The sequence below is a fragment of the Chionomys nivalis genome, chromosome 5 (genome assembly GCF_950005125.1).
Source record: "Chionomys nivalis chromosome 5, mChiNiv1.1, whole genome shotgun sequence".
Taxonomy (NCBI): domain Eukaryota; kingdom Metazoa; phylum Chordata; class Mammalia; order Rodentia; family Cricetidae; genus Chionomys; species Chionomys nivalis.
This window is the reverse complement of record NC_080090.1, coordinates 34,382,729-34,405,551: the sequence shown is the minus strand read 5'-3', so window position 1 is coordinate 34,405,551 and position 22,823 is coordinate 34,382,729. Positions and strand designations below refer to the sequence as shown.

General features: G+C 50.1%; 2 protein-coding genes across 2 annotated transcripts; one reads left to right on the top strand and one right to left on the bottom strand.

Moving 5' to 3' along the window:
- Window positions 1-311: 311 nt before the first annotated feature.
- Window positions 312-765, bottom strand: LOC130875054 (translation machinery-associated protein 7). Its single transcript, XM_057770690.1, has one exon. It carries the CDS (start codon window positions 725-727, stop codon window positions 533-535), a length of 195 nt encoding a protein of 64 aa, XP_057626673.1. The 5' UTR covers window positions 728-765; the 3' UTR covers window positions 312-532.
- A 12,388-nt stretch (window positions 766-13,153) lies between these two features.
- Opn4 (opsin 4) lies at window positions 13,154-22,319 on the top strand. Its single transcript, XM_057770657.1, has 10 exons — window positions 13,154-13,294; window positions 14,183-14,328; window positions 15,799-15,932; window positions 16,258-16,461; window positions 17,034-17,205; window positions 17,516-17,671; window positions 18,562-18,669; window positions 19,462-19,642; window positions 20,362-20,478; window positions 22,281-22,319. Exons 1-10 carry the CDS (start codon window positions 13,154-13,156, stop codon window positions 22,317-22,319), a joined length of 1,398 nt encoding a protein of 465 aa, XP_057626640.1.
- Window positions 22,320-22,823: the final 504 nt, after the last annotated feature.

Below are 22,823 nucleotides of genomic sequence, written 5' to 3'. Positions count from 1 at the left end.
CTTGGAAGGCTGTGCAGCAGCTCAGTGACATTCCTTCCAGAATCTAGGTACCTGAAGCCTCTCAGTTACTGCTTTTGGAGTTTAGCTGGCAACAGGAAAAGTCCCTTTCTACAAACCCCACACCAGATTTGGCACTATAAGCCTTTGTCTACAAACAGGACGAGCACTAGCAGAAGGGGTACTGAAGGGTTATATGTTGTTCCAGGAGTGGGGACTTTAAGGCTGGAGGGATAGGCCAGGGACAAGCTTTCACAGAAACCTTTCATTTCTTTTTTTTTTCATTGTATTATTTATTTATTATTATTATTATTATTTTTTACAAAAGTTTATTACAATGTACAACAGGCTCCAGGATAACACTTCATTCTAACTATAGGTGGCAATGATGTTATAGTAGGGGATCCAGATGTTTAACAAGCTCCAGGATAACACTTCATTCTAGCTGTAGTTGGCAAAGATGTTATGGCAGGGAATCCAGATGTTTAAATAGGAATGGAAGAGGGTCACCATCATCTCAGATATGAGGAACAGCTTACTTTTTGCCAGATTTCTTAATTCCACCTGTAGCCAGGGGTCCCTTCCCCGCGGCCTTGGCTTTTAGCTCCTCGAGTTTCTTCTGCTCCTCTTTTTGTTTCTGCTTGAAAGCCTTATCTTCCTCATCCATTTCCTTGGCCTGCTTCTTGGGCTGTTTCAGGGGCTTCTTTTTGCCACCTTCCCGGCCCGACATGGCGCCTCCAGACACCCCCTTCTCCAGACCCTGATCCTAAGCCGCTAAACCTTTCATTTCTAAAGGATGTGTTTACCTCTTAGATCATGAGATTGAAAACTACAAAATCAGCTCAGGAATTTACCACCACACCCCACCCCTGTCCCATACTTTCAGTTCCGTTCAGGTGACTCACACCTGCCCTCTGCTGGGGATACACAGTCCCCTGTGGTACTTGTCGATAAGGATCAGCTGTTCCTCAAGTTGATGTGAAATCTTGGTTCCCAAGTCCTTGGGGGGAGAAACCGTGAAGTCTTTGCTAGCAGGACTGTGATTCTTGCAGTTTTTCCGATATCAGAGAAAAGCAAAGGTTCTTAGTGGGGACCACAGACTTTCCAAGTGAGAAGCACAGAGGACAGGATGGGCTGTGGGTGTTGCGTTATGAGGCCTGATTTCAGGGCCCAGTCCTGGGCTCCCATTCTCTTTATCTCTATAGGGAGAGGCAGCCAGAGCATTAGCAGGTCACACTCTAGCAATCACGCCAGCTCTGCCTGTCACCCCCTGTCCCACAGGCACTATCCTGAGTTCAGATCACCATCAATTTCTGCTTTGGGAGATGCAAAACCCTATACCTCCTCGATGTCAGAGTGGCCAAAGCCTCCTAAAGATTCCCCACCCACACAAGTTGCTCTAAGAGCTGTGGGGGATTAGAGTTGATGCCAGCATGTGGGAAGACAGGCAGGAAGCCAGATGCCAGGGCTCAGGGCTGCAGACGGAAGGCCTCTGAGAACCAGACGAGTCTAGACGTCTCCCTAGTAAGAGGAGCTGATCTGAGGACCCCCAGGCAATGGGTGGAGAGCTCAGAGGAAGCCACCTCCAAGCCCTGCAATCATGGCTCTGACACCCTCTACTTTATCTTTGGCTTCATAGCTCTGAACCTTGTCTGTGCCCTCTCTGAAGTTCTTAGATGCTCAGGGGGACTTCTTCAGGAACATTTTGTTTTTGTTTTCTTTCTATCGTGTTGTTCTTGTGCTTTTTTCCCTCTTTTTTAAAAATATTTATTTATTTATTATGCATACAATATTCTGTCTGTGTGTATGTCTGCAGACCAGAAGAGGGCACCAGACCTCATTACAGATGGTTGTGGTTGCCAGGAATTGAACTCAGGACCTTTGGAAGAGCAGGCAATGCTCTTAATCACTGAGCCATCTCTCCAGCCCTCTTTTTTTTTTTTTTTTTTTAAAAAAAAGCTCTGTCTATGTAGCCCAGCTAACTTCATATGCCAGATGCTCCGTCTTCAGGGTCATGAGTATTGGGATTTGAGATACACACCACACATAGCTTCGGGAGTGGATGGTGGTGGTTGTGGTTTTATTTTGCTTTTAGAGACAGGTTTTCATGTAGTCCATGCCACAAACTAAATATAACCCCAGCTGTCCTTAACTCCTGATCCTACTTCCTTAGTGCTGGGATCACAAACACGTTACATCATTCCCCACTTCCAGGAGTGTTCTTATATAATCTTAAATTGTACTTCATTTGTTATTTGTGTACATGTGTGTGCCTGTTCATATATGATGTGTTGGTGTAAGTGTGGGTGCACATGTGTACCAGATGACAACTTTGATGTGTTACATTTGTTTATGCTGTGAAATATTTGTCTAATGATACAAAGATGTGTTGTATTCTTTTATGTTACATTTGTTTAACTCTGTGAAGCTGTGTTACTTTGCCTGTCTAAAACACCTGATTGGTCTCTGAAAAAGAGCTGAACAGCCAATAGCAAGGCAGGAGAAAGCATAGGTGGGACTGATGGGCAGAGAGAATAAAATAGAAGGAGAAATCTGGGAGGAGAAGATTGGAGTGAGAAAAGAAGGAGCCAGCCACACAGTCACACAGTCACACAGCCACACAGTCACACAGCCACACAGTCACACAGTCACGCAGTCACACAGCCACACAGCCACACAGCCACACAGCCACACAGTCACACAGTCACACAGCCAGACCTGGAGTAAGAAGGAAAAAAAGATACACAGAAATAGAGAAAGGTAAAAGCTCAGAGGCAAAAAGTAGATGGGATAATTTAAGTTAAGAAAAACTGGCTAAGGCTGAACTCCAGGAGTTCAGTCGAAGAGAGGAAAGGGGGTTATGTGAGTAAGGGGGCATCAAGATCATGATGGAGAAATCTACAGAGACAGCTGAACTAAGCTCGTGGGAACTCACGAACTCTAGACCGACAGCTGTGGAGCCTGCATGGGACCAAACTAGGCCCTCTGCATGTGGGCAACAGTTGTGTAGCTTGGTCTGTTTGAGGGGCCCCTGGGCCCTCTATCCCTGGTACCTGAGCTTGGTGTTTGGAACCCATTCCCTATGGTTTGGGATGCTTTGCTCAGCCTTAATGCAGGGGAGTGCGGAAGGGAGGCTTGGTCCTGCCTCATCTTAATGTGCCAGGCTTTGTTGACTCCCCATGGGAGGCCTTACCTATTTGAAGGAGTGGTTGGGGTGAGTTGGTGGAGAGGAGAGGGAGCAGGAGGAGTGGTGGGAGGAGCAACTATGGTTGGTATATAAAATGAATAAAAAAAATTTTAAAAGCTCACTAAAAACATTAAAATGACCATGTGAGATAATGAAGAAGGAAGGAAGGAAGGAAGGAAGAAAGGAAGAAAGGAAGAAAGGAAGAAAGGAAGAAAGGAAGAAAGGAAGAAAGGAAGAAAAGAAGAAAAGTTGGCTAGCAGCAAGACAAGCTAAGGCCGGGCATTCATAAGTAAGAACAAGCCTGCCTGTATTTACTTGGGAGCTGGGTAATGGGCCCCCCAAAAGACTCAGGAGCAAACGAGTAAGACCGAACAACAATTAAACAAAGGACACAAAAAACACTGAAATATTGTTACCAAGATGTTAGATGGTAGATCTGTGCCTGAATGATCAATATGCTTCAAGAAAAAGGGTGGGGCTAACCTCATGTCTGAGCAGAAGCATAATTTAAGGCAGTTATGGCTGCAGCCCGTTCTGGCCCATGATTTTCAGCCATGGCACTAATTACAGTCACAGCAAGTACATACATACACAGTGTGGGTTTGCCATCACAGTCATGGCAGTGAGTACCACGGTGTGGGTTTGTCATCACAGGCAGTGAGTACCACGGTGTGGGTTTGTCATCACAGGCAGTGAGTACCATGGTGTGGGTTTGTCATCACAGGCAGTGAGTACCACGGTGTGGGTTTGTCATCACAGTCAAGGGCCGTGAGTACAACAGTGTGGGGTTTGCCCATGCTCATCATGGAGAGAAAAACCAAACCTCCACCAGAGGGTAGTTGGAATAATGATGTTTCTTTCTTTCTTTTCTCATCCAAATTCATGGTTACTCTGTTTGTTTGAAAGAAAATAGCCCCCAAGGGCAATGGCAGGATTAGAGAATGTAACTTTGTTTGCATAGGTAGTTCGTTGGAGAAAGTATGCCACTGTGGGGGCTAGGCTTTGAGGTCTCATATATTCGCAAACCTCACCCAGAGTCTCAGATCACTTCCTGTTGCCTGTGAGTCAAGATGTAAGAACTCTCAGCTCCTTCTCCAGTATCATGTCTGCCTGCATGTTGTCTTGCTTCCTGACATGACTGTAATGAATTAAACCTCTAAAACTGTAGGCGAGCCACCACAATTAAATGTTTTTCTTTATAAGAGTTGTATGGTCATGGTGTCTCTTCACAGCAATAGAAACCCTAACTAAGACAGAAGTTGGTGCCAGGGACTGGGGTATTGCGTGGCAGACGGGACCTTGTGTTTTGTGTGAAAGAATATAGACTATGGGATTAGAAAAGCAGTTGAATGCTTTAAGTGCCTCTTAATGGACCATGGAAGACAGTGGTCTGAGTGTAATTTGAACTGTGGGTGTCTGGATCAAGAAGTTTCAGAGGAGAAGAATGTTAATATGTGGTCTAGAAACTGGTCTTGTGATATTTTGATAAAGAATGTGACTGCTTTTTGCCCTGAGTCTAAAGTGAAGAGTTTTGGATTAATTCTGAAGAGTTTTGGATTAATCTCAATAGACTCTGCTGTGGTGTCCCTAGTGTTAGCTCTAATGAAGATATATAATGAAAAGGAGCAGCTGATGAGCAAGGAAAAATATTTGAGAAGAAAAGGAGCACCAGAAAGCTGAATGGAGCTAAATCCTGTGTTCAAGGAGATAAACAGATTAGGAAATGGAATAAAGGGGATGGTGACCTCAGAGCAAGATCCCACCCAGCTAAACTTCCAACTCGTGAAAAAGAATTATGGGGTTGAGGTCAGCCTGGTCTACAGAGCGAGTTCCAGGACAGTCAAGCTTAGGCAGTGAAGGAAATCATTGAAAACAGAAATCTGGGGAAGATTTAATTGATTGAGGGGATCATATTCCAGCTCCAGTAAGCAGCAGAACCTGGCAGTTTTGGCCACATTGTAATGGTTTAAATAAAACATTGTGGATCCCCAAGTGGCTGCAGCAGGCAGCAGGCCATGAGACCATGCCACAGGTCCCCGAAGTGGTGGCAGGCAATGGGCTGTGAGTCCTGACAGCAGCCAGTCCCAGGCAGGGACAGCACAGATCCCCAAATGGCTGCCATGGGTCATGAGGGGCAGCAAGTCCCAGGCAGGGAGCCACGTGGTGGGCGAGAGACCTCAAGGGGGCATCCAGTCCCACTAGGAGAGACAGACAGATGGGCATGCCATGAGACCATGCTACAGGTCCTGGGCAGGAAACCACATGGTGGGCAAGAGACAGAGACAAGGATAGGCATGCTATGCAGAGTGAGGTTGGATATTTGTTTAGTGGGTTATGGAGGGGAAAGGGGAGAAGAACACAGAGAGGCAGAGAGAGAGAGAGAGAGAGAGAGAGAGAGAGAGAGAGAGAGAGAGAAATGGCGGTGGGGGGGTGAGCCACAGCAGCTACCTCTCTGGGAGAGAGACAGAAAAGGGAGGGACTCACACTGGAAGCTGAAGATTAGCTTGCTTGATGAGGGTGGGGGCGTGGCTTGTCTCTTAAAGGAACAGGACAGATAATTACACACACGGTTTGGGTTTTAGAATCAAGGATAGAAAAAAGGGGTTATGGAACCTTCTGTGACTACAGAAAGCTGCTGAGGTCAGGCATGTATCAGGGATATCTTTGAACGGAGGCCTAGAGAGGCCATTGTGTGAAGCTGTGAAGTTGAAGCCTGGATTGCCTTGGAGAACCCAAGATGTTGGAGATGCTAGAACCGTGGGATACCTGCCAAGGAGAGCTGCTAACAGGGAGTGGAACCAGCCCAGGAGAAAGAAGTGTGTTGCAGTCAACAAAGCTGAAAGGAGTTGAAGATACGAAGAGCACTTTAACATCAGACCCGGAGGTGCAGAGTTTGGAGTTTGCTCAGCTTGTTTTTGGTCTTGCTTTGGTCCAGTATTTCCTCACTGTGCCCCCTTCCCTGTGTTTTGAAATGATGAAGTATATCCTGTTCCATTATATGTTGGAAGTATGTGATTTGCTTTTTGATTTTGATTTTACAGAGGATTACAGTTAAGAGACTACATGAATCTCAGAAGAGACTTTGACCTTTAGACTTTTAAATACTATGAAATTGTTACAAGCTCTTGGGGGCCAGGGAATGGAAAGTGGTGGTTTGGAAGAAGACAGCCTCATAAGGGAGTGGCACTATTAGGAGGTGTGGTCTTGTGAAAGTAGGTGTGGTTTTGTTGGAGAGAGTGTGTCACTACAGAGGCAGGCTTGGAGGTCTCATGTATGCTCAAGATACCACCCAGTGGCTCAGACCACTTCCTGTTGTCTGTGAGTCAAGATGTAGCACATGCCGCTTCTTTTCTAGCACCAGCTCTGCCTGCACAGTGCTATGTTTCCTGCCATGATGACAATGGATTAAACCTCTGAACTGCAAGCCAGCCCCAATTAAATATTTTCCTTTATAAGAGTTCCTGTGGGAGGCCAGGCGGTGGTGGCACATGCCTTTAATCCCAGCACTTGGGAGGCAGAGGCAGGCGGATCTCTGTGAGTTCGAGACCAGCCTGGTCTACAAGAGCTAGTTCCAGGACAGGCTCCAAAACCACAGAGAAACCCTGCCTCGAAAAACCAAAATAAAAAAAAAAAAAAAGAGTTCCTGTGGGGGCTGACGAGATGGCTCAGAGGTTAAGAGCATTGCCTGCTCTTCCAAAGGTCCTGAGTTTAATTCCTAGCAACCACATGGTGGCTCACAACCATCTGTAATGAGATCTGGTGCCCTCTTCTGGCCTGCAGACATACAAACAGGCAAAATACTGTATACATAATTAATAAATAAATCTTTAAAAAAGAGTTGTCATGGTCATGGTGTTTCTTCACAGGAAACCCTAGCTAAGACAGTTACCTTGAGTTCAATTGACACATCTCAGGCTGAGAACCTGGTGCCCTCAGGAGAAAGTGTATCATGTTGGACTGTTTCTTCCTCCATAGCTCCTGGATGTATTTGTAGGCACCTGTCTTGACTCACCTGATGGCTGCCGCCATGGATCCCTTTTCAAGGCAGCATTTTTAAAAAAGATCTATTGTTCTGCCTGCACGTATGCCTACAGGCCAGAAGAGGGCACGAGATCTTGTTACAGATGACTGTGAGCCACATGTGGTTTGCTGGGAATTGAACTCAGGACCTCTGGAAGAGCAACTGAGCCATCTCTCCAGCCCTGACAGGCAGCATTTTTTTTTTTTTTTTTTTTTTTTTGGTTTTTCGAGACAGGGTTTCTTTGTGGTTTTGGAGCCTGTCCTGGAACTAGCTCATGTAGACCAGGCTGGTCTCGAACTCACAGAGATCCGCCTGCCTCTGCCTCCCAAGTGCTGGGATTAAAGGTGTGCGCCACCACCGCCCGGCGACAGGAAGCATTTTTAAAAGCTCCCAGTGCCAACCAAATCAAAGTCTCTGATGATGGACTCAGATGCAGACGTTTGAGAAGCCCCAGGAAATCACCCGGAGGGTGTGCTGTACAGACATCATGATCCAGGGGAATGGCAGCATGTTTGCTCCTTGCCTCCTCTTCATAGTCTTGCGAAGGTGGAACCTGAACTCTGGGTGAGGTGAGTGTCTAGCGCCACCATGTGTTTCTTAAAGCAGCTGGGAGGTTTCTGGGTGGTGGTCGTGCATGCCTTTAATCCCAGCACTTGGGAGGCAGAGGCAGGGGATCTCTGCGAGTTTGAGGCCAGCCTGGTCTACAAAAGCTAGTTCCAGGACAGCTAGGGTGTTACACAGAGAAACCCTGTCTCCAAAAATAAAAACAAACAAACAAAAGAAAGCAGTTGGGAGGCCTCTGAGGCATGTCTTAGCATGGTTTTGTAGTTCTGCTTTGCTTTTTGACAAGGATATGCCCCAAGAAGTATGTGTGTATGTGTATCTACCCATATACATATATATACTTATATACTTACATATATACTTACATATATATATATACTTACACACACATGTATGTATATATACATAGATATAGTACACACATATACATGTATACACACACATATATACATGTATATATACAGTACACACACATATATACATGTATACACACACACACATATATATATGTTATATACACACACACACACACATACACCCATATATATCTGACTTCACTATGCTGTCAGCATCACAAAGTAAATTCACAGAGCATCACTGGGCGAGACAACCTTAAGGGGTCACCGTTTGTGATGGTCCATGAACATCACATCATATGCTGCTCTATGTTCTATGTTTAGTCTGTGGGCAATGAGCTCAGAGGCGTGTGATTCTGTGTCACTCCCTAGATCTTTGGGGTGGCAGCAACAAAGCTGAAATGCCACAAGATCAGTCTTCAGCAAGCAACCGCTTGTTGAGGGGCAGAGGGATGGCAAGGTATGTGAAACACGCGGTCACCCACGCAGTAGGTTTTTCTACGTCCTCATGGCTATCTTACATGTGTGGTCAATTTTCAAATTAAGTTTGTTTTGGGGAACTTTACTTACACATTTTCTCACAGACTTTTCGTTTCCTAATCCCTCAAAGACAGTGCCATGCCTGATGGGAAAAGAAAACCTACATGGCTTGCAGCTTTGCAATTTTGCTGTAAAGCTGGCATGTGGACAACTACAGCAAAAGAGAAATGCAGCTTCCATGCAGAACTGTCCTGCGAGGGCTGGTGGCGTGGAGCCCGAGCAGTTCCAGGTCCAGAGTTCTACGGCAGAATACTCTGGCTGAGAATGTCTCTGAGAGTCCCGCTTCATCTGTCTTTGACACCTCTGCCCTCTCGGCCATCAGCGATTACTCCAGACTGTCATAAATCAAAACGGACCCCTTCTTCTTCCTCTCTCTCTCACAAAGATGCCCTCCTTTGCACGGAATGACTTGGATCAACAGAACTACATTGAGAAAGCCCCGTGTTTTCCCTCCATAACAGTACAGCACCAGAAGGAGTCGATCTTTGTGTATATAAGCCTCTGAATAGGCCATGGTGTTTTGTGCACAAGCAAAGAAGTAATGGAGCTCTCAGGAACACGGCTCTATCTTTAAATTGGGCAACGTGCAATCACTTCCAATGGGCAGTGAGATGTGAAACACAGGGTTTTTCCATACCCACATGTCTATCTTGGGTGTGCGGTCACTTTTCAAGATAAAAGTCTGAGTCAGGCCCTTTACTTCTGCTTCCTTTACTTTGTGCTTCCTGATGCCCCTGTCTCACTTTCTCTTACTTGTGCTTCCCCATAGGATGTTTGCCGGAAGGAAGACCAGGCTGCTTTCTGGAACATGACCACATTACCCCCTCCCAAATTAGACACTGAGCTCACCCAGGCGGCTGTTGTGTCTGATGGCAACCCAGGCTACAGAAGACTAATGAATGAGCAATGGAACCCAGGTTACAGAAACTTAATGAATGATTGAATGATGGCAACCTGGGCTATAAGAAGCTTAATGAATGAGTGATGGAAACCCAGGCTACAAAAGCTTAATGAATGAATGAATGAATGATGGAACCCGGGTTATAAAGCTTAATGAATGAATGGTGGCAATCCAGGCTACAGACACTTAATGAATGAATACCCATCTCAGAATGATGATGGAGCGCTCCAGACTGCACTAACTAGCACAGCACAGATAGACTAAATCCATCACTGATTGTAGGGCTGAGTACCCGGGGCCAGCAGCTTAGGCCAGGGGCATGGGTACCATCAGGAAGTGTTGCAGGTGTTCTGTGGGGACAGGAATGTGACAGCAGACTCTCACATTCTCCATGCCTCCTAGGAGTCACCACTTCCCCCTCTTGCTTCCTTTGGCTAATGTAGGGTTCAGAGGAGGGGACCCAGGGGGCCCTGAAGAGTGCCATGTGAGGGTGTGAGGAGTCATCCACAGGAGGAGAAAGCCAGAGGAAATGGGTGAATTTTAGATGTTTCGGGTCATTCACAAGGTACTGATCATGCATCGGGCTCCTTGGGCAGCCTAGGCTGGGAATAGCATCCTTAGGCCCAGGACAGGGAAGGAGGAAGAGATGCGCAGGAACCACAGCAAAAGGAAGCCTTAGAGGTTTTGTTTCTAGCCCCTCCCCTGGGCCATGAGAAGGAGGTTCCCATTCCAGGTAAAGGAGGCCCCAGGTGAGCTGTTGGCCGGGTGCCTGTTAGGACACTTAATATTCCCCTGGAAACAGCTCCTTGGAATTTCCCAGGAGCCTTTGGGTAACCATATAGCCCATGGGTGAGGGGGCCAATCTCCCAGAGGAGGCCTGGAAGACTTGAAATTGGAATTACAATACCTCTGCCTGTAATGGGGTGGAGATGTCCTGTGCTGTGGATGCTGTGGCCATAAATGATGATGGGCAGGGTCAAGAGCCTCCTCCCCGGCTTCACAATCAGATCTCCTGGTGAGGACTTTTGGGTGCTTTTCTTCAAGAATTCTGGGGCTTGGAAGACCCTTAAGCAAAGCCAGCACAGGGCCCTGTGGACAGTGTCTGTGATGCCAGCTTGATTGTGCTCCCCCAGAGTGCAGTCTCCTCCCCTTCCCAGGGCCTACTGCAGATCTAATGTGAAGTGAGCAACACACTCCTGTCACTGTGGCAACCTTGTATCTGGCTCTCAGCCCTCTTAGACTTCCCATATCCCATGCCCCTGGCTGCCCCTCTGGGGATGAGAGGCCTAAAAAGCTTTTCCCACCTCCAGCCAGGCACGCTGTGGAAGCGTAAAGAGCAGGCTTCAGGTGGTGCGGGCTGTAAGCCCGTGGTCTCCCTTAGAACAGTGGCTGGGGTGGGGTGGGGGCGGGGAGAGAAGCGGGATCGCTCATAGATGCTGAAGCCAGGGTGGCTCGGGATGAACAGAGGCACCACAGCATCTAGTCAAAGCCAAAGGTTGGCACCGCTGCCCCTCCCATGGCTCAAACCAGCACTCAGAAGGGACCCCCTGAACTGGAGTGAGGGCATCAAAGATCAAGAGTGTTGCAGGTGTACTGCCATCCACGAACCCCACTGATGACAGCTACAGAGGGGTAGGAAGGGTGGGGAGGCGGCACATGGAGGCTAGCTGCTGCCAGTCTGCGTCATCACCCTGCTCAGCTCGGTGTCACAAGTGCCACATCTTTCCAGTCCTTTATCAGACTTCCAGGGAGGTGTTAGCACCTGCTGAAGACAGGAGGCCAAAGACGACAGCAACGAGTTCTCTGTACCTCCAGCTCTGCTCTGCAGCCGCAGGGCCCTTGAGAGCATCTTCCTTCTCGGGCCGCCTGCTGGACAGTCCCAGCTCCTTCCAGCCCCGGGGAAAGCCGTGCACCCTACTATCACCTGAGTCCCACTGGTTTTGAGTGGCTGACCCTCAGGTCATGCCTTGAAAAGCAAGGGTTAAGGGGGCTCTGTGTGCCCTTGTACAGTGTGGGGGGTACTGCTCTACACAGAGGGAGGGTCACAGAATGAAACAAAACAGGCCTGTCTGTAGCCCCGGGAGAGAGGGGACCTGATCCAGTGACATCTCTGATGAGTGCTAAGGAGGCTGTGAACATCCCAGGTCTTGGGAGGGCTTCCTTGATGGTGGTGACAAGGTCTGTTTGAGCTGGAACCCAGAGCAGGGGACAGACAAGGTTTGGGGAGCTGCATGTGAACAGAGGCTGGTGGCCAGAACTGTATGCTTTTTGCAGTTTTCAAGGACGCAGATCCAATGGCTGCTTTTCTCTGCCTGTGATGGCCACTTTCTGTGTGGTCAAGCCTCCCCGACCCTTTGCTAGATCCTGAAGCTAACTTTCAGTAAAGTCCCTGGAAAGCTGAAAGCTGGTGCTCTCAGACACTTCCTTACTCCTCTGGCAGCCAGGATCTGACTGTCTCGTACCTGAGCTTGGCTGCTCCCTGCTCCCAGATAAAACTTCTGTGGAACATCATCAGAAAGGACAGTAGGAAGAAGTAGGTCCCTGACCCTGTCCTTGGCTCCGTGATGTGACAGAAGCCTGACCCATGCCCCTAGACATGAGAAGGAGACAGACCTGATGAGCCTTGGTGTTTTAGTTTCTTTAATTATATATATATATATATATATATATATATATATATATATATATATGTTTTAAAGATTTTTTTACGTGTATGTATATCTGCATGTGGGTGTGTGTGCATGTGAATGCAGGTACCGGAGGAGGCCAGAAGAGGGCATCAGAGGCTGGGGCTAGAGACTTAGGTGCTGGGCTCCAAACTTGGGTCCTCTGAAAGAACCAGCATAAGCTCTTAACCCCTGAGCCATCTCTCCAACCTGCAAACTATGTTTCTTTGTAAAGACAAGGTCTCAATTTGCTGCCCAGGTTGGTCTCAAACTAATGAATTCAAGTGATCCCTGTGTCTCAGCCTCTCATGCCAGGAAGACTACAGGTACCCAGCCCTGCATCCCCCTAAATACCACTTCTTGTCCCTGACAAGAAGATGACGTTAGAGAATCTTTCTCCATGCAGGGAGTATGAAGATGCCATAGACTTGCATAGGTTTTCTTCCCCAGCGACCACCATGACCCCCAGAACAAACAGGACCATTCTTCATGAGTTCTAGGAAGAAAGGGAGTGCAAGGACAAAGCCTCCTGCCCAGTGTCCAGGGACTGAGTCTGCCAGTGTCCCTTCAGCATGCACACGCACACATACACACATGTCACCACCATCAGAGCCTTGTGGGACTCATCAGGGACCCACTTCTGAGACTACCAGACCAGGGAGTCACTGAGCATGCGTAGTCCCCTTCTTCCCTACTTAAAAGTGTGGAGGGATCCTGCCACTGCACACTCATTCCTTTGCGCTTCGTCGGACATTGAGCAGTCGATAGCCAGAGAGCAGCTCCAAGCTGGATCTACGCCTACCCGGCAGGAGAACAGGCAGTCGCTGGGCCAGGCTTCAGTACTGAGGATGGAGTAGAACTGGAACTCTGCGAACCCGTCCCGGAGCCGTTCATTCCCTCAACTTCTCTGAGAGTCTTACCATGGACTCTCCTTCAGGGCCCAGAGTCCCACCAGGCTTAACGCAGGATCCCAGCTTTACAGCCAGCACTGTCCTGCACAGCCATTGGAACAGCACTCAGATTGTCTCCACAAGAGCCCAGCTTCTGTCTGTGAGTCCCACGGTAAGTTCGGGGAGCATGTGTGTGTGTGTGTGTGTGTGTGTGTGTGTGTGTGTGTGTGTGTGTGTGCAGAGACGCCAGTTCCCAGCCCTGCCTCCCACCCCCACTTTGACAGGAGAGAGAAAAGGTCTGAGCTTTGATAAAAGACCTGGGGTATCACTGAACTTCTCTGAGCTTTCCCTACAAATTGGCTGAGAAAAGAGGGTGTGGGCAATGTCTTCATCCGCAGAGATCATGGAAGGACCAGAAAGGCAGGCACTGGTGACATCTATTCTTTCTAGATGCCCTGTGGAAATTTATAAGAAGGAGCCATGCCCAGACTTTCGATTTGTACAGGCCTGAGTGGGATATTGGTCAGGACAAAGAGCAGAGCATTCCCTTTCCCTGGGAGATATCCTTCCCAGTCCCCATATGCTAACCTCCCAGGACAATGACCTCTTAGCAGGGACCCCTGAGGAGCCTAAGTTTTCTTTCTAGTCGAAAGTTTTTCTCCCTCTTTGTTAGGCTTCAATGTCAATCCTCAGCTATGTTACAGGGGTTTCAAGTCCTCCCTTGAGACTTGCGATGGGGTGTCTGTCCCTACACTGGGAGGGCAGTGCCCAGGAGCAGGCTGTACTCAAGGTCACCCGAGCCATGTCCCTGCTCTGCAGGCCTCCATCTGTCTTGCCAGCTGCCAGCAGGTGACCTAAGCCCTTCACCTTGCACTTAGGAGCCCAGCACCTGCACGCATATGGGGGCTTGGGGTTAAATTTTGAAAGACCTGGACTTTTTCCTATGGCTTGGTAATAGTTTTTCACCTGGACCTGAGTTTTCCCTCTTGCCTTATTAGGAACTTACTCTTCCTTGCCAGGGACATCTGTAGGTGATACCTTCCTTTTTCTCTCTCCACAGGCATCCGGACCTGAGGCTGCTGCCTGGGTCCCCTTCCCCACGGTTGATGTCCCAGACCATGCTCACTATACCCTGGGTACGGTGATCCTGCTGGTGGGGCTCACAGGGACGCTGGGCAATCTCACAGTCATCTACACCTTCTGCAGGTGCCTGGTTGGTGGGGCTGGGTCAAGGGCACTATGTGTATCTAGTCATGCAGATAGGGCAGAATACAAGGGCAAAGGGTCACCCAATTCTTCCCAGGGCACCTTAGGATGGGCAGAGAAGCAAGGACCACGCCTTCTATCATATCAGGTCTAGGCATCAACTTTCAAGCTGATGAAAATGGGAAAAAATATCAGGGAACCTTGAATAACACACACATGGCCACTGGGCTTCAGGCGTACCGTGAGGCAGGAAGGTACTCCAGGACCTTCAGGTCCCTGCTCATTCTACCCTGCTCCAAATTCACCTCTGCCATCTTCTGCTCCCAGAGGAATCCTCCCTCGGCCTTGAAAAGCTTCCCTGGACACCAGGATCCTCTAACTCCCAGCATCCAGTCCTAGTAGCCACCCGTGCACCCCTCCCCTCTGTCCTGCTGGTTAAAGCAGGCAGGCTAGAAAGTTAACACAGACCTCAGACTCCATCACAGACCAGTGGAAGGACTCAGCCAGCCATCTGTTCTCCCTGAGCCCCATGTCTTCTCTGCAACACGGAACTGTGGCTTCCCCATCACTGTGATTCCTCCTGTTTGTGCATTGATTGGAAAATGAATCCTGGCTTTGCAATTTCCTGAGCTGTGATGGGGACCAAATCCTTAGTACTCTCCTCTGGAAAAGGGGACCATCATGTCTCCCTTAGGAGCAAATCTGAAAACAAATTGTGCTAGAGGAAGGTTGTGAAGGTATCTGTCCCATGGAGGAGGGTTGTGAGGGTATCTGTACCATGGAGGAAGGTTGTGAAGGTATCTGTCCCATGGAGGAGGGTTGTGAAGGTATCTGTCCCATGGAGGAGGGTTGTGAGGGTATCTGACCCTTGATCAGTCATAGGTCTTGGGCTCTTTGCCACCTCAAGAGTGAACAGTGAAGGAGCAGGCTGAACGGCATAGGGCCAAACTGGGCAGCAAAGGAGGAAGAGGAGAAAGAAGGAGAAAGGGAAGAAGAGAAGGAGGAGGCACAAAAAGATAGTAAGAAGGTGTCAGAGCAAGTGGGAGGGGTAGCTAAGGACACTGTTGGGACACTGGGGCCAGAGGATTGTCCAAGGAGACAGAGGGAGTCACACAGAGGGAATAATCCTGGGGGTGAGAAGAAGAAAAGGGTGTGACTGAGAGCCAGCCTTCTGGGCTGCACCGCTGTTCCTGGAGACACTGTTCCTCACTTCACTCTGAGGGACCAACCACGGAAGGTCCCTTAGTCCATATTACCTGCTGGACTGAGAGACGCACGTGTGGCCCAAGAGCCAGTGTCTCTTAATGTGTGTAGGGTTGTATGTGCGTGCACAACATGGTTGTGTGCCCATGGACACTTAGCATATTAGCATGAGTGTGCATGTGTATGCATGAATAGCTGAGGGTGAGGGAAGGCCCCCAGAGCTTTGAGGGACTGGGAAGCATGCCCTGCCTTCCTCTGACCTCACAGGAGCAGAGGCCTGCGGACACCGGCAAACATGTTCATTATCAACCTCGCTGTCAGCGACTTCTTCATGTCATTCACGCAGGCCCCGGTCTTCTTCGCCAGCAGCCTCTATAAGAAGTGGCTCTTTGGGGAGACAGGTAGACACTCAGGTTTTTGTTCTGTTTTGCTTTTGCAATAGGGAGAAAGGGGTCTTAAGAGAGAGATGCCACGGCGGCGGAAGGTGGCACAGATGAGGTGGTTTGCTCTTGCTGGGCACAGCGGGCAGCACCCTGAATTCTGTGACTGAGCACACAGGAAGATGGGATTCTGGTATTGATATCCCTGCCAGCCTGGCCAGATGTAGCAAGCCAGCAGGATGGAAATGGCTCAGTCCTGTATTGTGGGAGGCAGGGAAGGATCTGAGTTTGTTCCATCCTTTGGGAATTTCTTCCCAGGGCCTTAGGGAAGTTGGTCTACCCACAGGTTGCGAGTTCTATGCCTTCTGTGGGGCTGTCTTTGGCATCACTTCCATGATCACCCTGACAGCCATAGCCCTGGACCGCTATCTGGTGATCACACGTCCACTGGCCACCATCGGGATGGGATCCAAAAGACGGACGGCCCTTGTCTTGCTGGGTGTCTGGCTCTATGCTCTGGCTTGGAGCCTGCCGCCCTTCTTTGGCTGGAGTAAGTGGGCTGGTGCTATTGGGGGGAGGGGCAGATGGCCTGAGAGAGGAAGTTTAAAGGAAGTTTGGGTTGGCCAGCTGGCAGAGAGCCTCATGGATCACCTAAGTCTCCAGTCAGGTGGGAATTCAGGGGCACCTGCCAGCATTGGGGGAAGCTCAGAGTGCTTTACCAGGGACTAAGGGATCAGTCAGGGAGCCTGTCACCAAATATGGGGGCTATTGGGTGGGAGCCAGAAATGTATATTTAGTGCTGGCTTTGTAGTGAGTCGGACCAGCCAGAGGCCTCAGCAGGCAGGACAAACAGCAAGGCTTTGGCCCTGAGGATCATGACCCTGGTCCCACAGAGGGGCTAGCTCCAGTCAATGCTAGCCTGGTGTCCCCGCTACAACCAACATGGGAGTCTCTCCTCACATCTCTCAACTGCCTCTGGCTTTCTCAGTTCTGGGCAGGGTAGGCCTATGGCTGGGGCCAGGTCGTATTTAGGAATCCCAGGCTCCACATTTGAAGCCCCTACCAAACAAGGAGCCTTGAGCAACAGCGCAGTGAAGGCTGACCCCCTGCCCCGGCTCTCAGGTGCCTATGTGCCTGAGGGGCTGCTGACATCCTGCTCCTGGGACTACATGACCTTTACGCCCCGGGTGCGTGCCTACACGATGCTGCTCTTCTGCTTCGTGTTCTTCCTCCCCCTGCTCATCATCATCTGCTGCTACATCTCCATCTTCAGGGCCATCCGGGAAACAGGCCGGTGAGTGTGTTGTGCGGAGCTGGACCAAAGACGGTAGGGTCCCCCCATCAGAACGCACTCAGATGCGGGTGGATTAAGACCAGTGAACACCTGTGCTTGTGGGATGAGGGCACCTAGGAAAGTCCCCAGAGACACGATCCCCTGAGGAGGGCTCAAAGACCTCAGTCTTGGCAGCAGGAGGGCTGCTGAGGCTCAGAGAATGGACTTTCTGGAAGTCAGAGCTGCCCATGTAGGAAAGGATGGTCCCTCCTATATGTCCCCAGTAGCTGTGACCCTGGTACTTGCTACAACCAAGATGCAACTTCCCTAGGGCCTGTGAGGGCTGCGGCGAGTCCCCTCGACGGCGGCAGCAGTGGCGTCGACTGCAGAGTGAGTGGAAGATGGCCAAGGTGGCACTGATTGTCATCCTCCTCTTCGTGCTCTCCTGGGCTCCCTACTCTACCGTGGCCCTGGTGGCCTTTGCTGGGTGAGCAGGAGCCATAGCACTGGTCTAGGGGATTAGGGCACAGATCCAGGTAGCCTCTCCCTCTAGCCTGACTCAAACCAGCCATCCTGACACCCTAGGTCTAGCTTGACAGCCTTACCCTCCCCAGGTGACACACCTCTCCCCACAAGGCTTATCCAGTTCCTGGAAGCTTTGGGATATATTGAGGGAGCCCCGGCTAAACACAGATAGTCTGGGGACTTTCCATCTCCTTGGGAACATGCAGATATTTCTGAGGTTCAGGTTCCTTCTTATTCCAAGCCATAGGCGCACAATCAGAGCTGCTGCTACTTAAGAATGGACCACTAAAGAGGTTCTCTCTAGTACCTTCTGTGGCTTGAGTCCAGTAACCACGGCACCTTCAGCATCACGGGCACGGGCTAGATTTCTGGAGTACTTTGTGAGGATGAGATTTGGGTACTTTGAGCTATTTGGGTACCAATCTTCTTGAGTAGTAACAATGCAGTCTCCTTCAGGGGCCTACCAGAAGTTTCTCTAGGACATTAAGGGTACAGTGTACAAGATGGGATGAGGGTTTAGCAGCATTTCTGCATGAGAGGATCTGAAGACCAGGGACAATTGAGTGACATAGAGAGGTATTGTGAACTCCACAGATTCTAAGGGACAGTAGGACCTAGCCACTGCAGGTGTAACATATCTTCTTCCCAGAACCTCACCCTCTACCATCTTTAGCTTCCTTCCTACCCACCTTAAACCAGAATCCTCACTGGCACTGTCAGTCTCTCACATGGGGCTGGTTTGGCTATGTTGGTTTAGGCTGGATGGCATGGTTTGGTCTGGGTCTGAGCAGAGTCAGCTACGGAGACAACCACGGATATGAATTAGGGGATCCCACACCTTCTCTGTCCTAGGTACTCACACATCCTGACGCCCTACATGAGCTCAGTGCCAGCTGTCATCGCCAAGGCTTCTGCCATCCACAACCCCATTGTTTATGCCATCGCTCACCCCAAGTACAGGTGAGGCCTCCTCCGGCCTCCAGGTCCGCCTAGGGGCATGGAGGGCCTGAGCTTACAGAAGGTAGAGGTTATCTGTCTCTCTGATTTCTTATACGTGTATCAGTTGGGGGGGGGGTGACGAACATCTTGGTGCAGCTAGTGCCGCTGCAAAGGGTCTGCAGCATGCTTCCCTCTTTTTCCACATATATTACAAGCTATCAATGGCTACCTGCGTGGAAGCCATTTCTAACTACAGAGCTAGGTCATAAGTCAGCCAGGGCAGACCCATTAGCGGTACTTCCTATGCAAAGGTGAACTCCCAGGCTGTGACATCCTGCAAAGACCCCAGCAGGGCACGCTTGCTTCCACCAAGGTCCCTGGCAGCACGCTGAGGTAATGAGGTTCCAGGCCCACTAAGAATGACAACAAAGCACTGCCGTGGGCCCTCAGAGTTGTTTTCAGTCTGGTGATGTCAAACCCTTGTTAATCTCCTGATGCAAATCTCAGTCCATCCAGCCCATAGTACTTAGGTGTATCTATGGCGCCCATTCCCAGAGATGTGGCCTAGGGCAACCATGTTAGGACTTGAGGTGACTTCTGTGCTTGAACCCACTACCCAAGGCTCTCCTTCTGTGTCCACCACTCCCTGGTTCTTTTGTTAATCCCATCAACCCTGGGCGTGCATGGTCTCTTTCACCTTGCTGTCTGTCTATCCCCATTACCAGCATCTGTCTGTCCATTACCTGTATCAGTGTGTCCTTTCCTTTCCCCTTTCATGACCCTTGGCTCTAACAAGCTACGTGACTCCTGCAGGGCAGCCATTGCCCAGCACCTGCCCTGCCTTGGCGTGCTTCTTGGAGTGCCAGGCCAGCGCAGCCACCCGTCCCTAAGCTACCGCTCTACCCATCGCTCCACACTGAGCAGCCAGTCCTCCGACCTCAGCTGGATCTCTGGACGGAAGCGGCAAGAGTCCCTGGGTTCTGAGAGTGAGGTGGTAAGGATGCTGGGCCCTCATCGGCTGGGACCTCACTTTTCCTTTCCCAACCAGCCCCACATATTAGACTGGGGGACACGTCACCTCTTCTAACCTCTGGTATATCACCCTCTGTGACAACCAGGAATACCCAGAGAGGAGATGAGCTGTCAGAAGTCACCCAGCAGTAGTCTAGTCTAAACATGGGCTTTCTAAGTCACCTCTTTCCCCATGGCAAGAGCTGACTCAGGGTCCTTGTTCCTTAGTACTAAACCACCACCTTACAGGAGGTGTGAAGAGCTACAAGGTGCAGGAAAGGGGAAGTACTAGCCTGGGATCAGACCTGGCTTCAGGCCTTAATCCACCCCATCCTCACTGTGTGATCTGAGAGCCAGCGTAGCTGGACTGCCCAGCTGTCTTCCACTGTTCTATCCTTGGGGCCTTCTGTTAAGCTGCAGAGCTTGCTGGGATCTCTAAGCCATTAGTAGAAAATGAGGAGTCTGTCTTATTTGCTAACAGAGGCCTTGACTCTCATGAAGGCCACCTATCTATATACACACATGCTTAAGCAGGCAAACACTGTCAACACCAGTATGTACTTTCCTGGGCTTTGGTGACAACTTTGTAAATGATGGCTTGGGTCCCCCTCAATGAATGTTGGTGCTGGAGCAGGAGGAGGTGTGAGCATGCTCTAAATAAGTTGTCCCTCTCACCTCAAAGTTGCTCTCCCACCTCCCCAGGGCTGGCCAGATACGGAAGCAGCGGCGGTGTGGGGGGCTGCCCAGCACGCAAGTGGACAATCTTCTTTCAGTCAAGATCTGGAAGATGGGGAAGCCGGGGCTCCTTCCAACCCCCAGGTACCTGTCAGTTTGTGAAGGGGTAGGGAGCCAGGCCAGGTAGCCTATGATGTGGCCAGAAAGGTAGGCTTGCGGTGTGATCAGGACTCCAGAATCACCCTCTTCCCATACATCCCCACTTTGCCTTGCCCACTTGGAGAGCTCCGTGATTCCCAGACATCCCTAGCAGGGCCTAAGCGTGGTCTATTACTGGGGGAGCATCTGCATGTGACTGTGTGACCATGTGTGCATGATGTGCGGTTGACTGTATTGTACCATGACAGGTGCGGGGTTATAATCGTATGTGCTCATGAAGACATGCCGTCTGCATCAGGGAATGACTCACTCATGCATGTGTGGACTGAGTTCCTGGCATATGCTGCCTGTCACTGTGATGCCTCTGTATTGTATGGGCAATGGGGTGTAGATGACATCCACCTTTCTGGATGATTCTGATGCTGGACATACCTGGGGGAGGGGGCTGCAAGCTGTGTCAGTGCTCACTGCCAATGCCCCGAGCTCACCATGTCACCCAGAACACTTGTAGCTATAAAAAGAAGGCCAGCTGTCAGCCCCAGTGCCTATGGAAGGGAATACTGATGGTGTTAGAGAAGGCCGTATTTTGGAACATTGGAAATGCCATGAGTACAGGCGCCCAGGCAGGTCCTCCCCCTCAGCTGGCAGCTCCCCTACCCTCACCTCTTACACATAGCCTCTATAAGCTGCTAGGTATTCTGGGCTTCCTTAGCCACTCCGGGATCACAGGCTTCTCTGGTCTTCTGTCCTTAGTCTGTTTCCCTATGAATAGCCTGCTGCTGCCTCTGCAATAGGGGAGTTCCTGCCCCCTACGTTGTATCCCAGACACTATGCACAACCACAGAGGCCAAAGTCAAAGCCTGGTAGTAGCCTATGAAGATCAGGAAATGGCTGAAGACAATATCTCTCCTGGATAGAGGCAGGACCATGGGGAGGGGCTTTTAGCACCGAGGGTCAGCCATCAACAGTTGCCAAACACAAGTGATAAACACTGACATCAAGTCACAAGCACACAGAGGTAACTCCCTGGGCTTCCCTAGGGGAAAGGGCTGAGCTGTCTGTGTGAACATCCTAAGTGAGTACAGTGGAGTGTAGGAGAAGGAACTTGGTGTCCTGCAACAGGGTGTGTGTGTGTGTGTGTGTGTGTGTGTGTGTGTGTTTGAGAGAGAGACAGAGACAGTCAGAGAGAGAGACTGACTTTGGAAGTATTCAGAGAGACCCTGGGGACAACATTGGAGATGTAGAAAGGAAGGGGCAGGTGGTAGGAGTGGTTAACTGTGTAGGGATCTCCAGACCCTGGGGAGCAAGGATCCAGAAAGGGGTTTAATCACCTTTGCAGTATGGCCGAGGTTCATCTGATGTGCCCCCAGGGAGGTTTTGGTGGGCACAGTAAGCCTATGAGGTGTACTTCCTGAGGAAGCTGGTGCTACAAGGCAGGAAGAGGATGAGTAATTTAGGGCAGCAAGGATAAAGGGGGGTGCCAGCCCTCACACATGTGCGGGATTGCAGAAGAAAGATGAACCAGAGAGGGGGCATAAGAGTTTGAACCTCAGGCACCTATGAGCCTGAGGATATCCCAGGGGTTATCCTGCAAACATCCTAAGATTTTGCTGGCTCCTTCTTTCAGGTGTAGTCCTTGAGAAGGTTCACGCCCGACCTTGACCACAGCCTGGCCCTTCTACACAGTCGCCTTCATCTGTTGCTGTTCTCAGATGTGAAGAGGGATTGGAAGGCTGCTCCTGTGAGACACTCCTAGAGACAAACGGATGTGTACTGTTTATTTTCAGACCAAGCGACAGCTCCCCAGCCTGGACCTCAGGATGTAGGATGCCCACCGGCCCTCCCTTCCTTCTGCTACGTACTGAGCCCCATCACCTCCCTGCCACGTGCACAGACCCTGGATTATCCCCCAAGCTTTGGAGGTGTCACTGTCTCCTGTGCTACACTGGACTCAGCTCCGGCCCCTTCCCACACCACAAAATTTCTTCCCCAAAGCATGGTCCTGCCTTCTCAGTGCAGCTGGCATACCTGGGCTCTGCCCGAAGCGTGGACCCAGGCTCTCTCTCCTGCTTCACTTCCGGCAGCCTCCGCCTCTCCTTAGACACTGTATGCTGTGATTGTCCAGGCGATGACAGTAGCGATGGCACCAGGGAACACAACATTTATTTATGAGCTGAGCATCTTGGCTAGCCTTTGTGACCAGGCTGGACATCTCACCGGTTCAGAAAGTTCAGCCTGGCGTCCCCTGCTGCCAGTAGTCAAAAGTTGGACATATACTTTCTTGGCACACCTGAAACACTTCATCCCTAGCTCTCCCATAGCATGTCACA